The sequence below is a fragment of the Arachis duranensis genome, chromosome 5, assembly GCF_000817695.3.
Source record: "Arachis duranensis cultivar V14167 chromosome 5, aradu.V14167.gnm2.J7QH, whole genome shotgun sequence".
Classification (NCBI taxonomy): domain Eukaryota; kingdom Viridiplantae; phylum Streptophyta; class Magnoliopsida; order Fabales; family Fabaceae; genus Arachis; species Arachis duranensis.
The window spans coordinates 12,125,339-12,139,890 of record NC_029776.3 but is presented as its reverse complement, the minus strand read 5'-3'; the positions used below and the strand labels follow the sequence as shown (position 1 = coordinate 12,139,890).

The 14,552-nt window shown below is 29.5% G+C and overlaps 1 protein-coding gene across 2 annotated transcripts; it reads right to left on the bottom strand.

Moving 5' to 3' along the window:
• Nucleotides 1-8,580: 8,580 nt before the first annotated feature.
• On the bottom strand, nt 8,581-13,367 carry LOC107488161 (uncharacterized). Of its 2 annotated transcripts, none has more exons than XM_052261350.1 (9): nt 12,490-12,549; nt 12,211-12,359; nt 11,908-11,995; nt 10,963-11,371; nt 10,520-10,573; nt 9,754-9,851; nt 9,469-9,594; nt 9,289-9,378; nt 8,581-9,122 (listed from the first exon to the last, which is right to left on the bottom strand). In XM_052261350.1, the coding sequence occupies exons 1-9, from the start codon at nt 12,493-12,495 to the stop codon at nt 8,994-8,996; spliced, it is 1,149 nt and encodes a 382-aa protein (XP_052117310.1). In that variant the 5' UTR covers nt 12,496-12,549; the 3' UTR covers nt 8,581-8,993. The 2 variants fall into 2 exon arrangements, with proteins under 2 accessions (XP_052117310.1, XP_015964339.1); XM_016108853.3 differs by lacking the exon at nt 12,490-12,549 and adding an exon at nt 13,185-13,367 and having other exon boundaries at nt 8,662-9,122.
• Nucleotides 13,368-14,552: the final 1,185 nt, after the last annotated feature.

Genomic DNA, 14,552 nt, shown 5'->3' with positions numbered 1-14,552 from the left:
AATATATCAATATTATAATAATTTTAATCGTCTATCTTAACTATAAAAAATATATACAATACATATATTAATTAAAACTAACTGTTAAAATTATTAAAATATTAGTATTTTAAGTATATTTAAAAACTTTTTTATTCTTTTATTCTTTTCCTACAACAAAATATATCTATGGCCTCGAAATACTACAAACCATCCTATAATTATTTAAAAAATAAAATGATAAAAAAACAAAAGGTGTCAAACGAATTGGTCTATTCGTCCATTTACATTTGTTATAATGCAAGTGTTTAATTTTAATATACTTTTACTTTAAAATATTTTTTATATATAATCATATCATCATACTCGATTTTTTAAAAAATTATTTATGTAATTAATATAAAAAATAATTATTTATATTAATATAATATTATGTAATTAGATATATGTAAAACTACTTTCTATTAATAGTACATTAAAATTCATAATTTAAACGCATAAATTGATTATCAATAATATTTGAAAGAAAAAATCAATTAAAATAATCTGTAATTAAAAGATATTAAATAAAATAAATTTAAACTTATTTTTATCTCTTTAGTATTATCAATTAATTACGTAGAGTATATATAAGACTCGAAAATGAAACTCCGACCCATATTTAAAGAAAGTTTAATTTGTTGGGTTAAAGAAATCAATTCATTTTTTTTGGGGTAAATAGATAACTTTTAGTTAAAAAACTAAAATAAAAAATTTTGTGATTAAAATATTAATTTTGGACAAAATATTTTATTATTTTTAATATTTTTGTTAGAATTTTAAATATTTGAATGAGATTATTAAAAAATCAAATAAATAGAATAAATTATACTCTCAAAAGTCAAGTCGGGTTGAACTGCCAGTATAGTTGGTGCGAGTTTATACATAATCATATCCGAGTTATCTACACTTTTAATTTTTTCTATCAATTTCATTATACATATTAATAATTTTCAATTACATACTATATATAAAAAAAACTGTTTAACTATGTAATTCAATTAAGGATTAAGTAAGATTTTGGTCCTTTAAGATAGGGGTTGAAAATTTTTTTCGTCTCCAAATTTTTTTTGTTTATAAAATCGTCTATAAAGTTTAACTTAATTTTAAAATTGTCTTTTTTACCAATTTTTTTATTTTTATTACCAAATTATTCCTAATTAAAAAAAATATAAAATAAAAAATAAAACGGGAAAAAGGGAGAACTGGGGAAGGGAATCACGCTTGGGGGATTTTCAAGGAAGAAGAGGGGAAAAGAAATGTGGGGAAGGAAATCCGCTGCCGCTATTCCTCGTCGTTCGATCCTCGCCGCTGGATCTTACCGCCAGATCTTGCCGTTTCCTTTCTTCCTCAACACACACTCACATTAACGTCAAGAGAGGAGAGAGAAAGAGAAGCGGAAAGGAAGAGGGAGAGAGAAAGAGAAGCGGAAAGGAAGGGAAGAGAGGAACGAAGGCGCTGAGGGAGACTACGTCCAACTGGCCATGCCCTGCTGTTGTCCTCATCGCGAACTGCTGTTGTCGGTCGCCATCTAGCCATGCATGTCCCATCGCCGCCGCTGGAGTGAGGTAATGTCGACGCCAGCAGATCCGCGACGGTCGTCGATGTTCTTCACCGGTTTCCGCTGCTCCTCATCCTCCTTGTCGGATGTCGTTGTCTTTCTGATTCTATTATCCGTTGTTGTTGTTCTTCTTCTTATTCTGGTTATTGTTGTTGCTTCGTTGTTCTTGCTTTTGTTTCTGCTTTTTGCTTCTGTTTCTGTTTAGTTTTACTTTTGTTGTTGCTCTAATTCCATTATCCATTGTTGTTGTTTTATTGTTGTTGATTTTGCTTCTGCTTTTTGCTTTTGTTTCTGCTTCTATCTCTGTTCCTGCCTCTACTTCTGATTGATTTTGGGAAAGAAGGAAAATGGTATTTTGATTCAAATGACGATCTTAAAACTAAGTTAAATCTTAGGGATAATTTTGTAAAAAAAAAAGAATTAAAAACAAAAAAAATTTCAATTCCTAACTTAGAGACAAAAATTATACTTAACCCTTCAATTAATAAGTCAAAATCGTATGTGTTTAATAATCGCTCGAAACCACTAAACTTGTCAGGAATCGGTTGGTCAGACTGAACAAAAAACGAATTAGTTTTTAAATTTTCTCTTTTTTTTCTTGTGACTCTTGTGTGTATTTTTCTAACGGACTATTTAAGTCCATTGCAAAATTTTTTTTATATATATAATAAATTATATTTATTTTAATATTACAATATAATATACCAGTGTTTTTTTAAATTTAACTCTTATGTCATACTTATATGAAATTATAAAATTATAATTGAATTTTTACTTTTAATTTATATATTTTTAAAATTTATATTGCATATATCTATATTTTATGTATTTATTTATAATTTTATATATTATTTTATTATAAATTAATTATTCAGATTGAACTACATTTAAACTATTTAAACTTTTAAATTAATAAATTAGTAACTAAAATGATTCCATCGAGGAATGGAATTTTTTTTCTTCTTTTCTCTCTCATCATATTAGAAGTAATTCGTTTTCCACCAAGTTATAAGTAAATTAAAATAAAATCAAAATACTGCTATAATTCATCCAAAAAATGTTCAAATAATTTGCATGTAAGTGGAAAAATATTTATAATGTTTTATATTTTGAAAATAAATAAACATTCTCTCTTCATTTAAAAAATTAATTAATATTCAATTTAACTATCGAATATTTCAATTACTTTTAACAGTTTAGCAGGTGTTTTATTAAAAAAGAAATAGCTAAAGAAGATCAATTAAGAGAAAATCAATGTAAAAAATTTAAAAGCTAAATTACTTTATATTTTTATAAAAAATAAATTTATAATATTTAAAAATATTGATGAGACAGTTAGATCAATGTTTAGGAAGTACTAAGTACTAACTAGTGTAAAAAAAAAATAAAAATAAAAATAAAAAGAACACGTGAAACATCAATGGTGGACAGGACTTCAGAGAGAGAAGGACAAATCATGATTAGAGGCACTCTACTCTCCAATAATTGACTGCGGGTTACAAGTTCCCAAGAAGCTGTCAATGTCAACTTGTAACATGAAAATGATGAAAATGACTACTGCCACTGCCGCATATACATCTATAATCAAAGGATTACACTCTAATCACTAACCATTAGTTTAGGCTGTTGTAATTAGCAGCAGTAGTACTCTTTGAAAACAGAAATTATATCTGATATTTTTTTTTGAGGAATGCTAGGACCAACAATTTTGATATTTTGTAATCATCAATTGGTCATCATTAATAGTATTTTTAATGGTGTAAGATTACATTTAATAATAAGAGATCACTTACTTTTATTTTGATAGTTAAGTGCTCACTAGAAAACACAAAAGTTACTGGTCCCCTTAATTTTTTCATTTTTTTTATATATATCATTAAGTGTATATTTTTTATGAAATAAAATATATATTTTTTCAAAATTTATTATTAGGATATAATTTTTATTATTAATTATGAACATATACCATGGAAGTCCCTAAATACTTTAGTATTTATTGATTTTTTTTTCCTTTTAAAAAGCCATTAAGATGTGGCCTGTGGGTAGTTCTTCACTCATAAGTACTTTAACTTAAAAATGGTCCTGACTTTGATGAGAATACCATTACTAAATTTATCTAAAACTTCCACAACAAAAAATTATATAAACCTTTTTGTTTTTTCATAAAAAAGAAACTAGTTTTAAGTTAAGAAAAATATATAAAAAATATTTGATATGTATTTATATAATAAATATTGTTTAACTTATTTTTAATATATATTTTATATTTTAGTATATATATTATACAAATAATTAATTTAATAATTGTTTTTAAATATATATGTAGTATTTGTCTTTTAAGTTTTACGTTTTTATGATAGTAACAAAATTGGGACCAAATCTTTAAAAGGCATGGAAATCAAGAGCTGTAACACTTCATTAAACAAGCCTTTCCTTTTGTTGGGGGATTTCACCTTTCAAATGTTTGTTTATACATTGATTTTAATCTTTAAACCATTGGCTCTATTAGAATTATTTATGTATTTATACAAAAATATATGATAAATAATATGGTAACTAATATGTATTGTACACACCATAGGCATACATGACATTTTTGTTTATGCAAATGCAATTATTATGAGCCAACAACTCAGGGGCAGTGCCCATTCCTTCGCTAGAGTTAAGTTTGGCAAACCAAATTGCATTTGCATTTGTGGACCAGTATGATTTGTGTAAGAAGGGGATGTTCCATGAAATGTAAATATGCTCCTTGGCTCCTTCCTCACATCACATGAGTTCATGTGAAATAACGACCAAAATCAAATAAGAAAAAACAATATTATATCATTATAAAATATTAAAAGATGGAGGAAAACTATATATGAAATTTGAAATATAAAATGATATGCTATTGTATATTGTTATGAAACATAATTCATTATTATTATTCAACTATGCTAGATGTATATTAATGTCAACTATTAAAATTAATTATTAATATAAAATACATGTTAAAACATAAAATATATATTAAAAATAAATTAATAATATATTATATAAAAGAAAAGTTTAGAGCCAGCAATTTTGTTAAATTTTAGCCAGCATGTAACCAACAAAAAAAAGTGAACCATTGGATGAAATCTCACACTAATCTTACACCATTAAAATCATTATTAATGGCTATTTGATGGCTACAAATCACAAAAATTGCTGCCCTTAATATTGCTCTATATTTATTATTGACTTATACAGTTAGATTATCTTTTATGCACAATAAATTTTATCAATTCAACAAAAATCTTAATTTTCTCGGTCTAAAAAATCCCAATTTTCTTTAATTGAAGCTTTTTTCTTTTTATTTTTTTTTTATTTTTTTGACCTTCTCTCTTGTTGGTATTTCTGATATCTCATTGGTAATATTTTTTCAAACTGAATTAATCAAATTTCTAATAATAAAATATACCAAAACTCACAAATAAACTTAAAATTCATTCGGTAAAAATCTCTACCTCAAGTTTACCCAAAAGTCCTAAACCAAACGGTCTATAACCCATAATACACCGGAATTTACTCCAATGTAGGAATATATAACGAATTAAATTACTAAAGTACCCAAATCAATAATTCAATAAAATGCTTTCTGACTTGCTGTCATCGTTGTGAGAGGGAAATGACAAGCAAACTTTTTTAAGCACATGAACTGTAGCAGTAAATATTTTTGTCGCAAAGCTATCCCATTTCACCAAACCTATATTTTGCAATTTGCATATGAAAGAATATCTTCAACATAATTATTAAAGAATCTCTGTAATTTTTATTCTTCTATTTATCATAATTTTAACTCTTAATGTCTGTCACGGACTATTCAATATTCACCATCACACATTAAAGTAGAAGCAAACATTGATGATGCACAAATAACAAGATAATACTCGGTTCTACCCATTTCATAATTTCATTCTTATAAAGATGTTCTCTCTTCCTTCTGTTATGCTATGTTTGTTTGAGAAGAAAATAAAAAGAAAGAAAAAGAAAAAAAGAAAATGAAAAAAAAATGATTATTTTTTATTGTTTGATTGAGAAAGAAAATTAAAAAAAAAAATGGATGGAAAAAACTAGTGGAGTTCACTAATTTTTGTTCTCTCTACCATTAGAAAAAAAATAGAGAAAAAATTAATATTTCTCTTTCTACTTCTAATACTACCCCTTCATTTTTTTAATATATATTATAATATAGAGATAAAATTATTTTTTTATAACATTTCTTTTCTTCTTATTTTTTTTCCATCCAAACACATCTAAAAAAAATAAAAATCCACTCAATTTCTTGAGAAGAGAATTTGACAATTTGTAGTTTTGTACATATCTAATTTTGTTTAAAGATTAATTGAAATTGCAAAATGCTCCAAAACAATATATTGTTATATGAATATGTCAAAATTTATTACACTTATACAAGAAAGAATACTAGAATAATCAAAATTTATTATTTTTAGTTATCAGTCAATTATTACTATTTAAAAGTACGAGATAAAATATATTATTGAATTATTATACTAAAAAAATTAGAGTAAAAGAATTGAGTTAATAATTAAATAATAATAAAAAAATAATAAATTATGATCTCTCTATTATTTTTTATATAAGTCATGCAATAGAATGATGAGAAAAAATTATTAAAAACTAGAAAAAAAAATCTTAAATAACCCTTAACAATTACTTCGAAAGATAACGAGCCCCTCAACAGAAAATACCTTTTTTTCGGTTTCTGATATTTATTTTTATGAGACTGATTAGCCCCTGTGTCAATATTGATAGATGGGCTAATGTTAAATATCAAGGGCCAGAAATGGTACCTTTTTTGTTTGGAGACCTCGTAGTCCTTCTAAAAAATTATCAGGAATATGATTGGGTATTCACTCTTAAATTTATAATTTTAAGCAAAGAAACTAAGGATGTCAACACGACGGTCCTCGAATCCAAAATCTTCCCCGATTCCGGCCCAAATCTTCCCTGATCTCACTTGGATCCCGCCCCAAATCTTCCCTAATCTCGCCTCAATTTCCACTGTGAGAGATAACTGAGCCTCATTTTTTCATTTTTTTGTAGTTTCTCGATCCCGCCTCAAATCTTCTTTGATCTCGGTTCAATTCCTGTCGTGGGGGATAACCGAGCCTCATTTTTCTTTTTTTTTTTCTCGCAGTTCCCACGAGAATTCTCATTCTTTATCTTTCTATATTCTTGTAAAAACTCTTAATAAAAAAACTCCTAAAAAATTGAAAAAAATGAGGGGAATAAATTATGATCTCTCTATTATTTTTTATATAAGTCATGCAATAGAATGATGAGAAAAAATTATTAAAAATTAGAAAAAAAATTTTAAATAACCCTTGACAATTATTTCGAAAGATAACGAGCTCCTCAACAAAAAATACATTTTTTTCGGTTTCTGATATTTATTTTTATGAGACTGATTAGCCCGTGTGTCAATATTGATAGATGGGCTAATGTTAAATATCAAGGGCCAGAAATGGTAATTTTTTGTTTGGAGACCTTGTATCCTTCAAAAAAATTATCAGGAATATGATTGGGTATTCACTCTTAAATTTATAATTTTAAGCAAAGAAACTAAGGATGTCAACACGACGGTCCTCGAATTCCAAAATCTTTCCCGATTCCGGCCCCAATCTTCCCTGATCTCGCTTGGATCCCGCCCCAAATCTTTCCTAATCTCGCCTCGATTTCCACCGTGAGAGATAACTGAGCCTCATTTTTTCATTTTTTTGTAGTTTCTCGATCCCGCCTCAAATCTTCCTTGATCTCGCTTCAATTCCTATCGTGGGGGATAACCGAGCCTCATTTTTCATTTTTTGTTTTCTTGCAATTCTCACGAGAATTCTCATTCCTTATCTTTCTATATTCTTGTAAAAACTCTTAATAAAAAAACTCCTAAAAAGTTGAAAAAAAATACATATAATACGTTAAAATAACATACAAATATATTTTGTCCAAATTCTAAAATAATAAATTAATTAAAGTTTAATATCCAAGTCCAAAAAATATAAGAATACAACATAATCTAGGAAAATAAAATAAGTCTTAACACAAAAAATGGTGGAAACTTAGGTGCATTAATTTTATGTGAAGTTAATAGTTGAGAGTCTTTAAATGATTTGACAGAGTTGATTAAATTATCATCTAACAACTAACTTCACGTAAAATTAATTGCAGCTGATCTTTCACCACAAAAAATATATATAATAGATGAGATTACTAAAATACCTAAAATATTAAAAATAATTAAGTAAATTCGTATTATTATATTAAAGATAATTAAGTAAATTCGTATTATTCGAGGATCATGGGAACGGGACGGGACAGAGATCCCACTTGAGTCCCTGCAATTGTCTCGAAAAATTTTCTTCTCCCGTTTTCGGAAAAATTCTCCATCTTCGGATTCCCATTTAGAGTAATATTCATAGGAATCCTCGGATTGACTTTTTTGAGTTAAAAAGTATTTTTTTTTTACAAAATACTTTTATTCAATTTTAAACTTATTTGGGTACATCTTTCTAAAAAATACTTTTATGAAAAAATAAATTATTTACTTTTTCTAAAAATTAACAATATCTTTTTTTAAAAAAAATAAAAATGAAAGACATTTTTAATAATTAAAAACTTTTTAAAAAAAACCTATTAAATTGTAAAATATTTTTGTTTATTAAAAAAATCTTTTAACAAACACGTAATTTTTTTTGTTAGAATTACAATAAAAGGTAGAGCTGTCGGAATATTAATTTTTTAATGCGTTATAGTAAAATGTGTTGTTCTGCAAGCTTTTCAACAATCAAGAATGAATTGAATTTTGTGCACTGCCCTCGATTTTATTTTTTCTGTCTCTTTCCACCCAGCATGTACACTCAACAATGATAACCCTCTTTTTTCTATCCCTAAACACATGAATTGTTGTGAACTTTTGGGCAACAAATGTGTATTATTTATAAGTCATCCGCAGCACCTATATTAACATACCAAATCTGGCCATTTCTGACAAATAATCGTTACAGCATTATGAGGTGCTATATATTCTTTTGATTAAAAAAAAAAAAAACAAGATGAAGAAAAAGAAAAGTGTGTGATAATTGACTTCCATCCTCCCCAAACTAGAATTAGAACACGGGGGCAATAAGGGCACTAACTTTAATTGACAATGGCTTCAATCTAAAGTACTGATACCGACCATGATCATCTAACATTCTCTTTATGGTACATAAGCAGCAGCCTCTAAAACACAAGGTTTGTTAAAACAGAATCCAACATATGACACCTTTAATAAACTTGAGATTTTTCCGAAGGGAAAATTGAAGGTGGATCTGGTCACGGATTACATGTAATGACTCAACCTGGCACAATAATTACATCTCGCGTACTATCAAGATACTGGAGCATATTCTTGGATTATTGATGCCAATTTATTTCTATCTTCTTCTGTTTTCACTTTTATCAAGAAGGTGCGTGCAACAACGCTATCATTATTTCCACCACTTCCATCAGCAATATCCTACAAAGAACGACAGACAGTGAACAATCCGAATGATAAGCTTTTCAAACAGAATCTAAAAATATAATGGAAAAGGTTACTTTTAGCTTCTCCTATCAATACTAACTATACAAACTATACAGAGCTTTTCGATGTTTATATAAACACTTCAGCATTTGTGCCTTACCGACGTGTGGAATATAGCAACAAGAGTATTCTTCTGTAGATGCGTCTTTATTCCTGGATACAACAAGGCATTGAGAAGAATTTTCCCTACCTGCCATCAATGAAGGTATCAGAAAGTCAATGAAACTCACAGAAACTCACCTAAACTATAAGTACTAAGAGAAATAACGAAAGAACAAACCTCATTTCGAACAATGATTGTTGGTTTGGACTCCTTGGTAGCCTTGCTGACACCTTCTTTGCATTTAATACATAGTTGACCCATTCCTTTATCTTTCCATACATTCTTAACATCTGTATCACTTGACTGGACCAAAAAAAAAAAGTGAGAGACATTAACTCATTAAATTGAATCAAGGGTAGGCAAAATAGATGCTGTCTGAAAGCTATTGTGACACTGCAAGTACATAAATTATTAAATTTACATTGAAACATTGCATCAAATGAGGGGAGGGAAAAAAAATACCTTTACAAATAGTTTGCACTTCACTTCATGCACAACTATGATACCTTTCTCTTCTGACTTCTTCACTGATGGACTGCTGGGCTGCTCCAAGTCATTTTCTGAAACCAAATAAGAAATTTTAATTTGTACCCCCTTTTCTTTTCTAATCTTATTGATTATAAATGCCATGAATATTAATAAATGTAACTCTAATGGTTCTCTTGTGCACAAGAAATTAACATTTCTATAAACTAGCAAGCAAGAATGTTGATGGGACCCAGAGTATAAGGTCAAAACTAAACTTAAAACAATATATAAGGTAATGATATGTAACCAAGTTCAAAACTTGAACAAGATAACAACGCAAAGATAAAAAATTCAAGTACCCAGCTAATAGTAATGAACAATAGTACCCTCAGATCTCAATATCCATTTTCTTCCCAATATCGGGTTTCTTTAATGAAAATAATTACCATATAGAGGAGGAAAGGTTATCATACATTAGTAAAGACTAAAGAAGCATGATATACAGTTATCAAACCACCTACCACAAAAAAAAATAAAGTAACCTTCATTTTATATTCATTTAAGCATGAACAACAATTACATCATGTGACACTTGCTCCAAGAAACCTCCAGCATTAAAAAGGGTCACAAATGGTGAATCAAATACACAATACAAAATGGATAGGATAATCTGTATTTGCAAAAGGAAATGAAGTATCTATTAAGAAGACTGTAACTGAAAACTTGGGAAGGGTTAAAGAGAGAAGAATCATGTCCTCACCACCATCTACATCATCTGAAGCATCATTATTAGAGGGAGCCGAATTTTGAGTACCTGGAAAACATAGGATAATTTAGCAGCCAATAGCGAAAAAGAGACAAAAGTTTCAACCTAAGTTCCACAAATCGGCATGCAATGCAGTTTGAAGTTCCAGTCAGCATATGAGCATCCGTCCAAGGAATAGATAGCAAGCTTTGTTTCCAAAATGGAGGACATTAAGATAACAGATACTCTATGCAAACCTCCAATTTATTATGGGTGTCCTAAGCCAGTATGAACATATGTCCCATGGCCTCTAATAACTGACGGCTGTCTGTCATCTAGACATCACAATAAAATTATACAACAAATTTAATTTTTTTATTTTCATTTTATAATATTCATGGTCTTAAATTTTCATTAAACATATAGGGTATACTATTTGAGGGTGAGAAGAATCATACCAAATGTAAAAGGTTTTTGACTGTTTGAGAATAATCCAGCACCCCATGAAGTAGCAGGAGTGGCAAAGTTTGCAGCAGAAGAAGCAGCGTTCGCAGCAGAAGAAGCAAAGTTTGGCAGAGGAGTAGCAAAATTTGTAACAGGACTAGCAAAATTTGTAGCAGGACTAGCAAAATTTGTAGCAGGACTGCCAAAATTCATAGCAGGACTGCCAAAACTCATAGCAGGACTAGCAAAATTTGAAGCAGGACTAGCTGTAGTAGACCCAGTTTTTTCTCCAGAAGTTTTATTTTCTTTATTAGTCACATCTGGAGATAATTTTTTCCCGGCAAAAGAAGCACCAACATCAGGCAAATTTTCCCCCTTGGTGGCATTTGCTTTGATCCAGTTTACAACATCACTAAACTTTTCCTGAAACAATACAAGGATTTTCAACTTTATGCATGGCTTACAGCATAGTGTAGTGAGCAGCACGACTCTTTGGGGTGGGGTGGTTGTGGGGGAGGGGAGGAATGACATAGATCCTAACACTAAAATCATTAGAGGTGGCAAGAACAAGCAGTGAGATCAAGCATATTATAGTGTAGCCAAAGCAAATCTCATTCTCACCAGTAGACAGACTCCCTCTTGGTAGAACACAGGCAGGGATGTTGTTATAAAATGGATATAACCTTGTATAGTTACTTAACAACAATGGATATAACCTTGTATAGTTACTTAACAACTAGAACCACAGTGGTTTCACTTTCCATTCGAAAATGTGCAAGTATACCTGTTTATTTAATTTAAGTATTCATACAAGTAACAAAACTACAAGATATCAGACAAGAGTCTGCTAAAATGGTAGCTTCAATAACATATTACTTGGATTCAGATAGTATGAAACTACCAGTAAATTGGAAATATAAGTAATGTATGTAAGATCATTAAACCATGTGCTGAATTACCATAATGCCTGCAGCATGTTCTAAGTAATCTCTGACACCATCTTCCCAAAGCTCATCAGGGTGATTCTGTAATTGTGTTTGAACCCAGCTGTCAAATGGAAGACATGTAGCAGAATAATGAGAAGGACTATGCAGGATCCTTAAACCAGATTTTACATCAAAGCATGATGATTTATAACAAATGCTAACCAAATAAGACATATGCAAAGTATGCAAAATCCAAACCCAGACTTTTTTCTCATTTACCAAAAACTGAAATATGCAAATAAGGAAAAGGCAAATTGGTTGATATAAAATATGTACCTTGCAAACTGGGTGTTTAAGGCTCTCACATGCTTCTGGGATGACTCTGCCCGCTGCATATCTAATGATGGCACTGCCATTGTTTCCTGGGATGGTTCAGCTCTATGAACGTCAAAAAGAGATCCTTCCATTATTCTTTTGTTCCGAAACTGCATCACAGTGAAAATGGAGGTACATTAAGCTTCGACAGAATTACAGAATGATAAGGCAAAGGCTACAGACATTCAAGCATCAAAAAGTTCAGGTAGTTTGGCCATCGGAAGTTATACACCCACGTACGGACATAAATATATACTTCCAAAAAAATCATCTGCCACATGTAAAATGACTCGAGCATAAACTCTGGAGAGTTTCCTAGCAAGTTCCCAAAGATAACCGTTAAAAAGCATAAAAGACAATTTAGCATACACATACTTATTAAGAGCTAGAGCACTACAAGTGTGTCATTTATTGGTAATAAATCAGTAAATTGTTATTTATTATCAAAATCAGTTCAAATCTCAGTCCTGTTACATCGCATATTCTTGGGGGAGCTTTAAGGTGAAGTGTAATGTATCACTGAGCAAAAGTGACAAACACTTGAGAGACCAAAAGGGTGGATCCTTTTCAATATTGAAAGCAAGATAAGCACAAAACTGAAGTAAACACAAGAAGATAAGCTTATAGTTACAAACAGCTTCGTTAGCAAATGCCTACAACTCACCCCCTTTCAATTCAAATCGCTACTGATGTTCAATCTACTCCTAACAATTACTGATTTTCAATCACAAGAACAAACTTTTAAGATGCTATCTATAACACGATTTTGCGGAAACTCAATGCCAGAAAAATTCACCAAGTAGAAAAAAATTGAACTAGCTGGAAAATTGTATTCTTCTAAGACCCAAACCAAAAAAAGGGGAAAATGTCGGCGGTAAAGTACGTAACGGAACATTAGTGAATCAAGTAGTGAACTTGTGATTGAGCTGACTTACCACCGTTTCGTTTGTATCGGTGTGGTTCGGTTCCGAAACAGCCAAACGCTTCGAACCTCTCATTTTGGCACAGCTCAAGAAGAAGGGAAATAGGGTTTTATGCCGGTGATTAATCGATAATTTGATATAATTTGAACTCCAGCAAACAAAACAAAGTTTGTTTTTCTTTTCTTATTTTTTTTCCTTCTTCTAAATTGATTGTTGTATTTGAATCCGTGGGATCAGGTGGGGAACTCTCTTTTAATTGGCACCGTTAAATGAAGTGACGATCTATTAGGGTTTACAGCCCGTTTCAGAATTTCAAAAGTATGTCCAACCCATTAAGGCTAAATGGGCCTTTCTATGTAACGGATCAAGACAGTACTGGTGGCCCATACGAATAAAGAAATGGATTAACGGGTAATTTGTATTATACAAAATGACTAAAATAGATATATCTTCGACCCTCCTCTCTCTTTCCGTCTCTCACTAACTAAGATTTGGTTTGGTAAAATTTTTTTTGAAGAGGTTGTTGTGCTTTTTAAAAGCACAATAAAATAAAAAAAATTATGTGCTTGTGCTTGCCACTTTTAAAAAATTGAAATACTTTTAAAAACAATTAAGCTGGAATATTTTAAAATTAGCTTGTACTTTTCAAAATTTAAAAATCTAATATAACTTCATATATTAACTAATTTTTAAATTTTACACTTAAATTTATGTCTTTTATAATATTTTTAAATTTTAAAAACTATTTTACCAAACGTAATTATTGCTACTTATGTTTATTAAAGTTATTTTTAATTTGATTTACCAAACATAAATGCTACATTTTTTAAAAAACTATTTTTTTAGCTAATTTTTAAAAATAAAAATTTTACCAAACAAAGTCTAAGACGATAGAGAAGAATGATACCTGCTAAACTCGCTTTTGCCAATTTATTTTTTTGCTCAACTCAACATTCAAAAATTTTTTGGTACAATGTATTTTCGTATTTTTTTTCTATTTCTGAATTTTTTATTGTGTTATTGGAAAATTCAATAGATGCTAAATTTAGTCTTTTATTCCAATAAAAAAAATATACAATAAGAGAAGAAGAACATAAAGATAAAAAAAGACAATGTAAAAAAGAAATTCAAATTAAAGTTAAAAAAATAATTATCTATGAACAAAAATTTTTTTATTAAAAATTCGTGTCCACCTTCCTAATTCCTAATGTAGGGTTTTGCTCAGCGTCTAAAACAAAGATGTGGAGTATTTTCTATGGTTTAAAACCGGCATGGGACTTGAATTTCAGAAGAGCGATTATGGAGGCCGATTTGATGAGTGTTATCGACATTTTAAACAAGCAAGACAGAATCAGTAAACATACAGATGGTATCGTGAGT

Excerpts from the sequence above, each read along its gene's own strand:
- LOC107488161 (XM_016108853.3), bottom strand. The coding sequence starts at position 13,247 with ATGAGAGGTTCGAAGCGTTTGGCTGTTTCGGAACCGAACCACACCGAT. Across the intron at positions 12,360-13,184 it reads CCGATACAAACGAAACGGTG|TTTCGGAACAAAAGAATAAT; the intron begins GTAAGTCAGCTC and ends ACTGTGATGCAG. Across the intron at positions 9,595-9,753 it reads AGTGCAAACTATTTGTAAAG|TCAAGTGATACAGATGTTAA; the intron begins GTATTTTTTTTC and ends TTTTTGGTCCAG.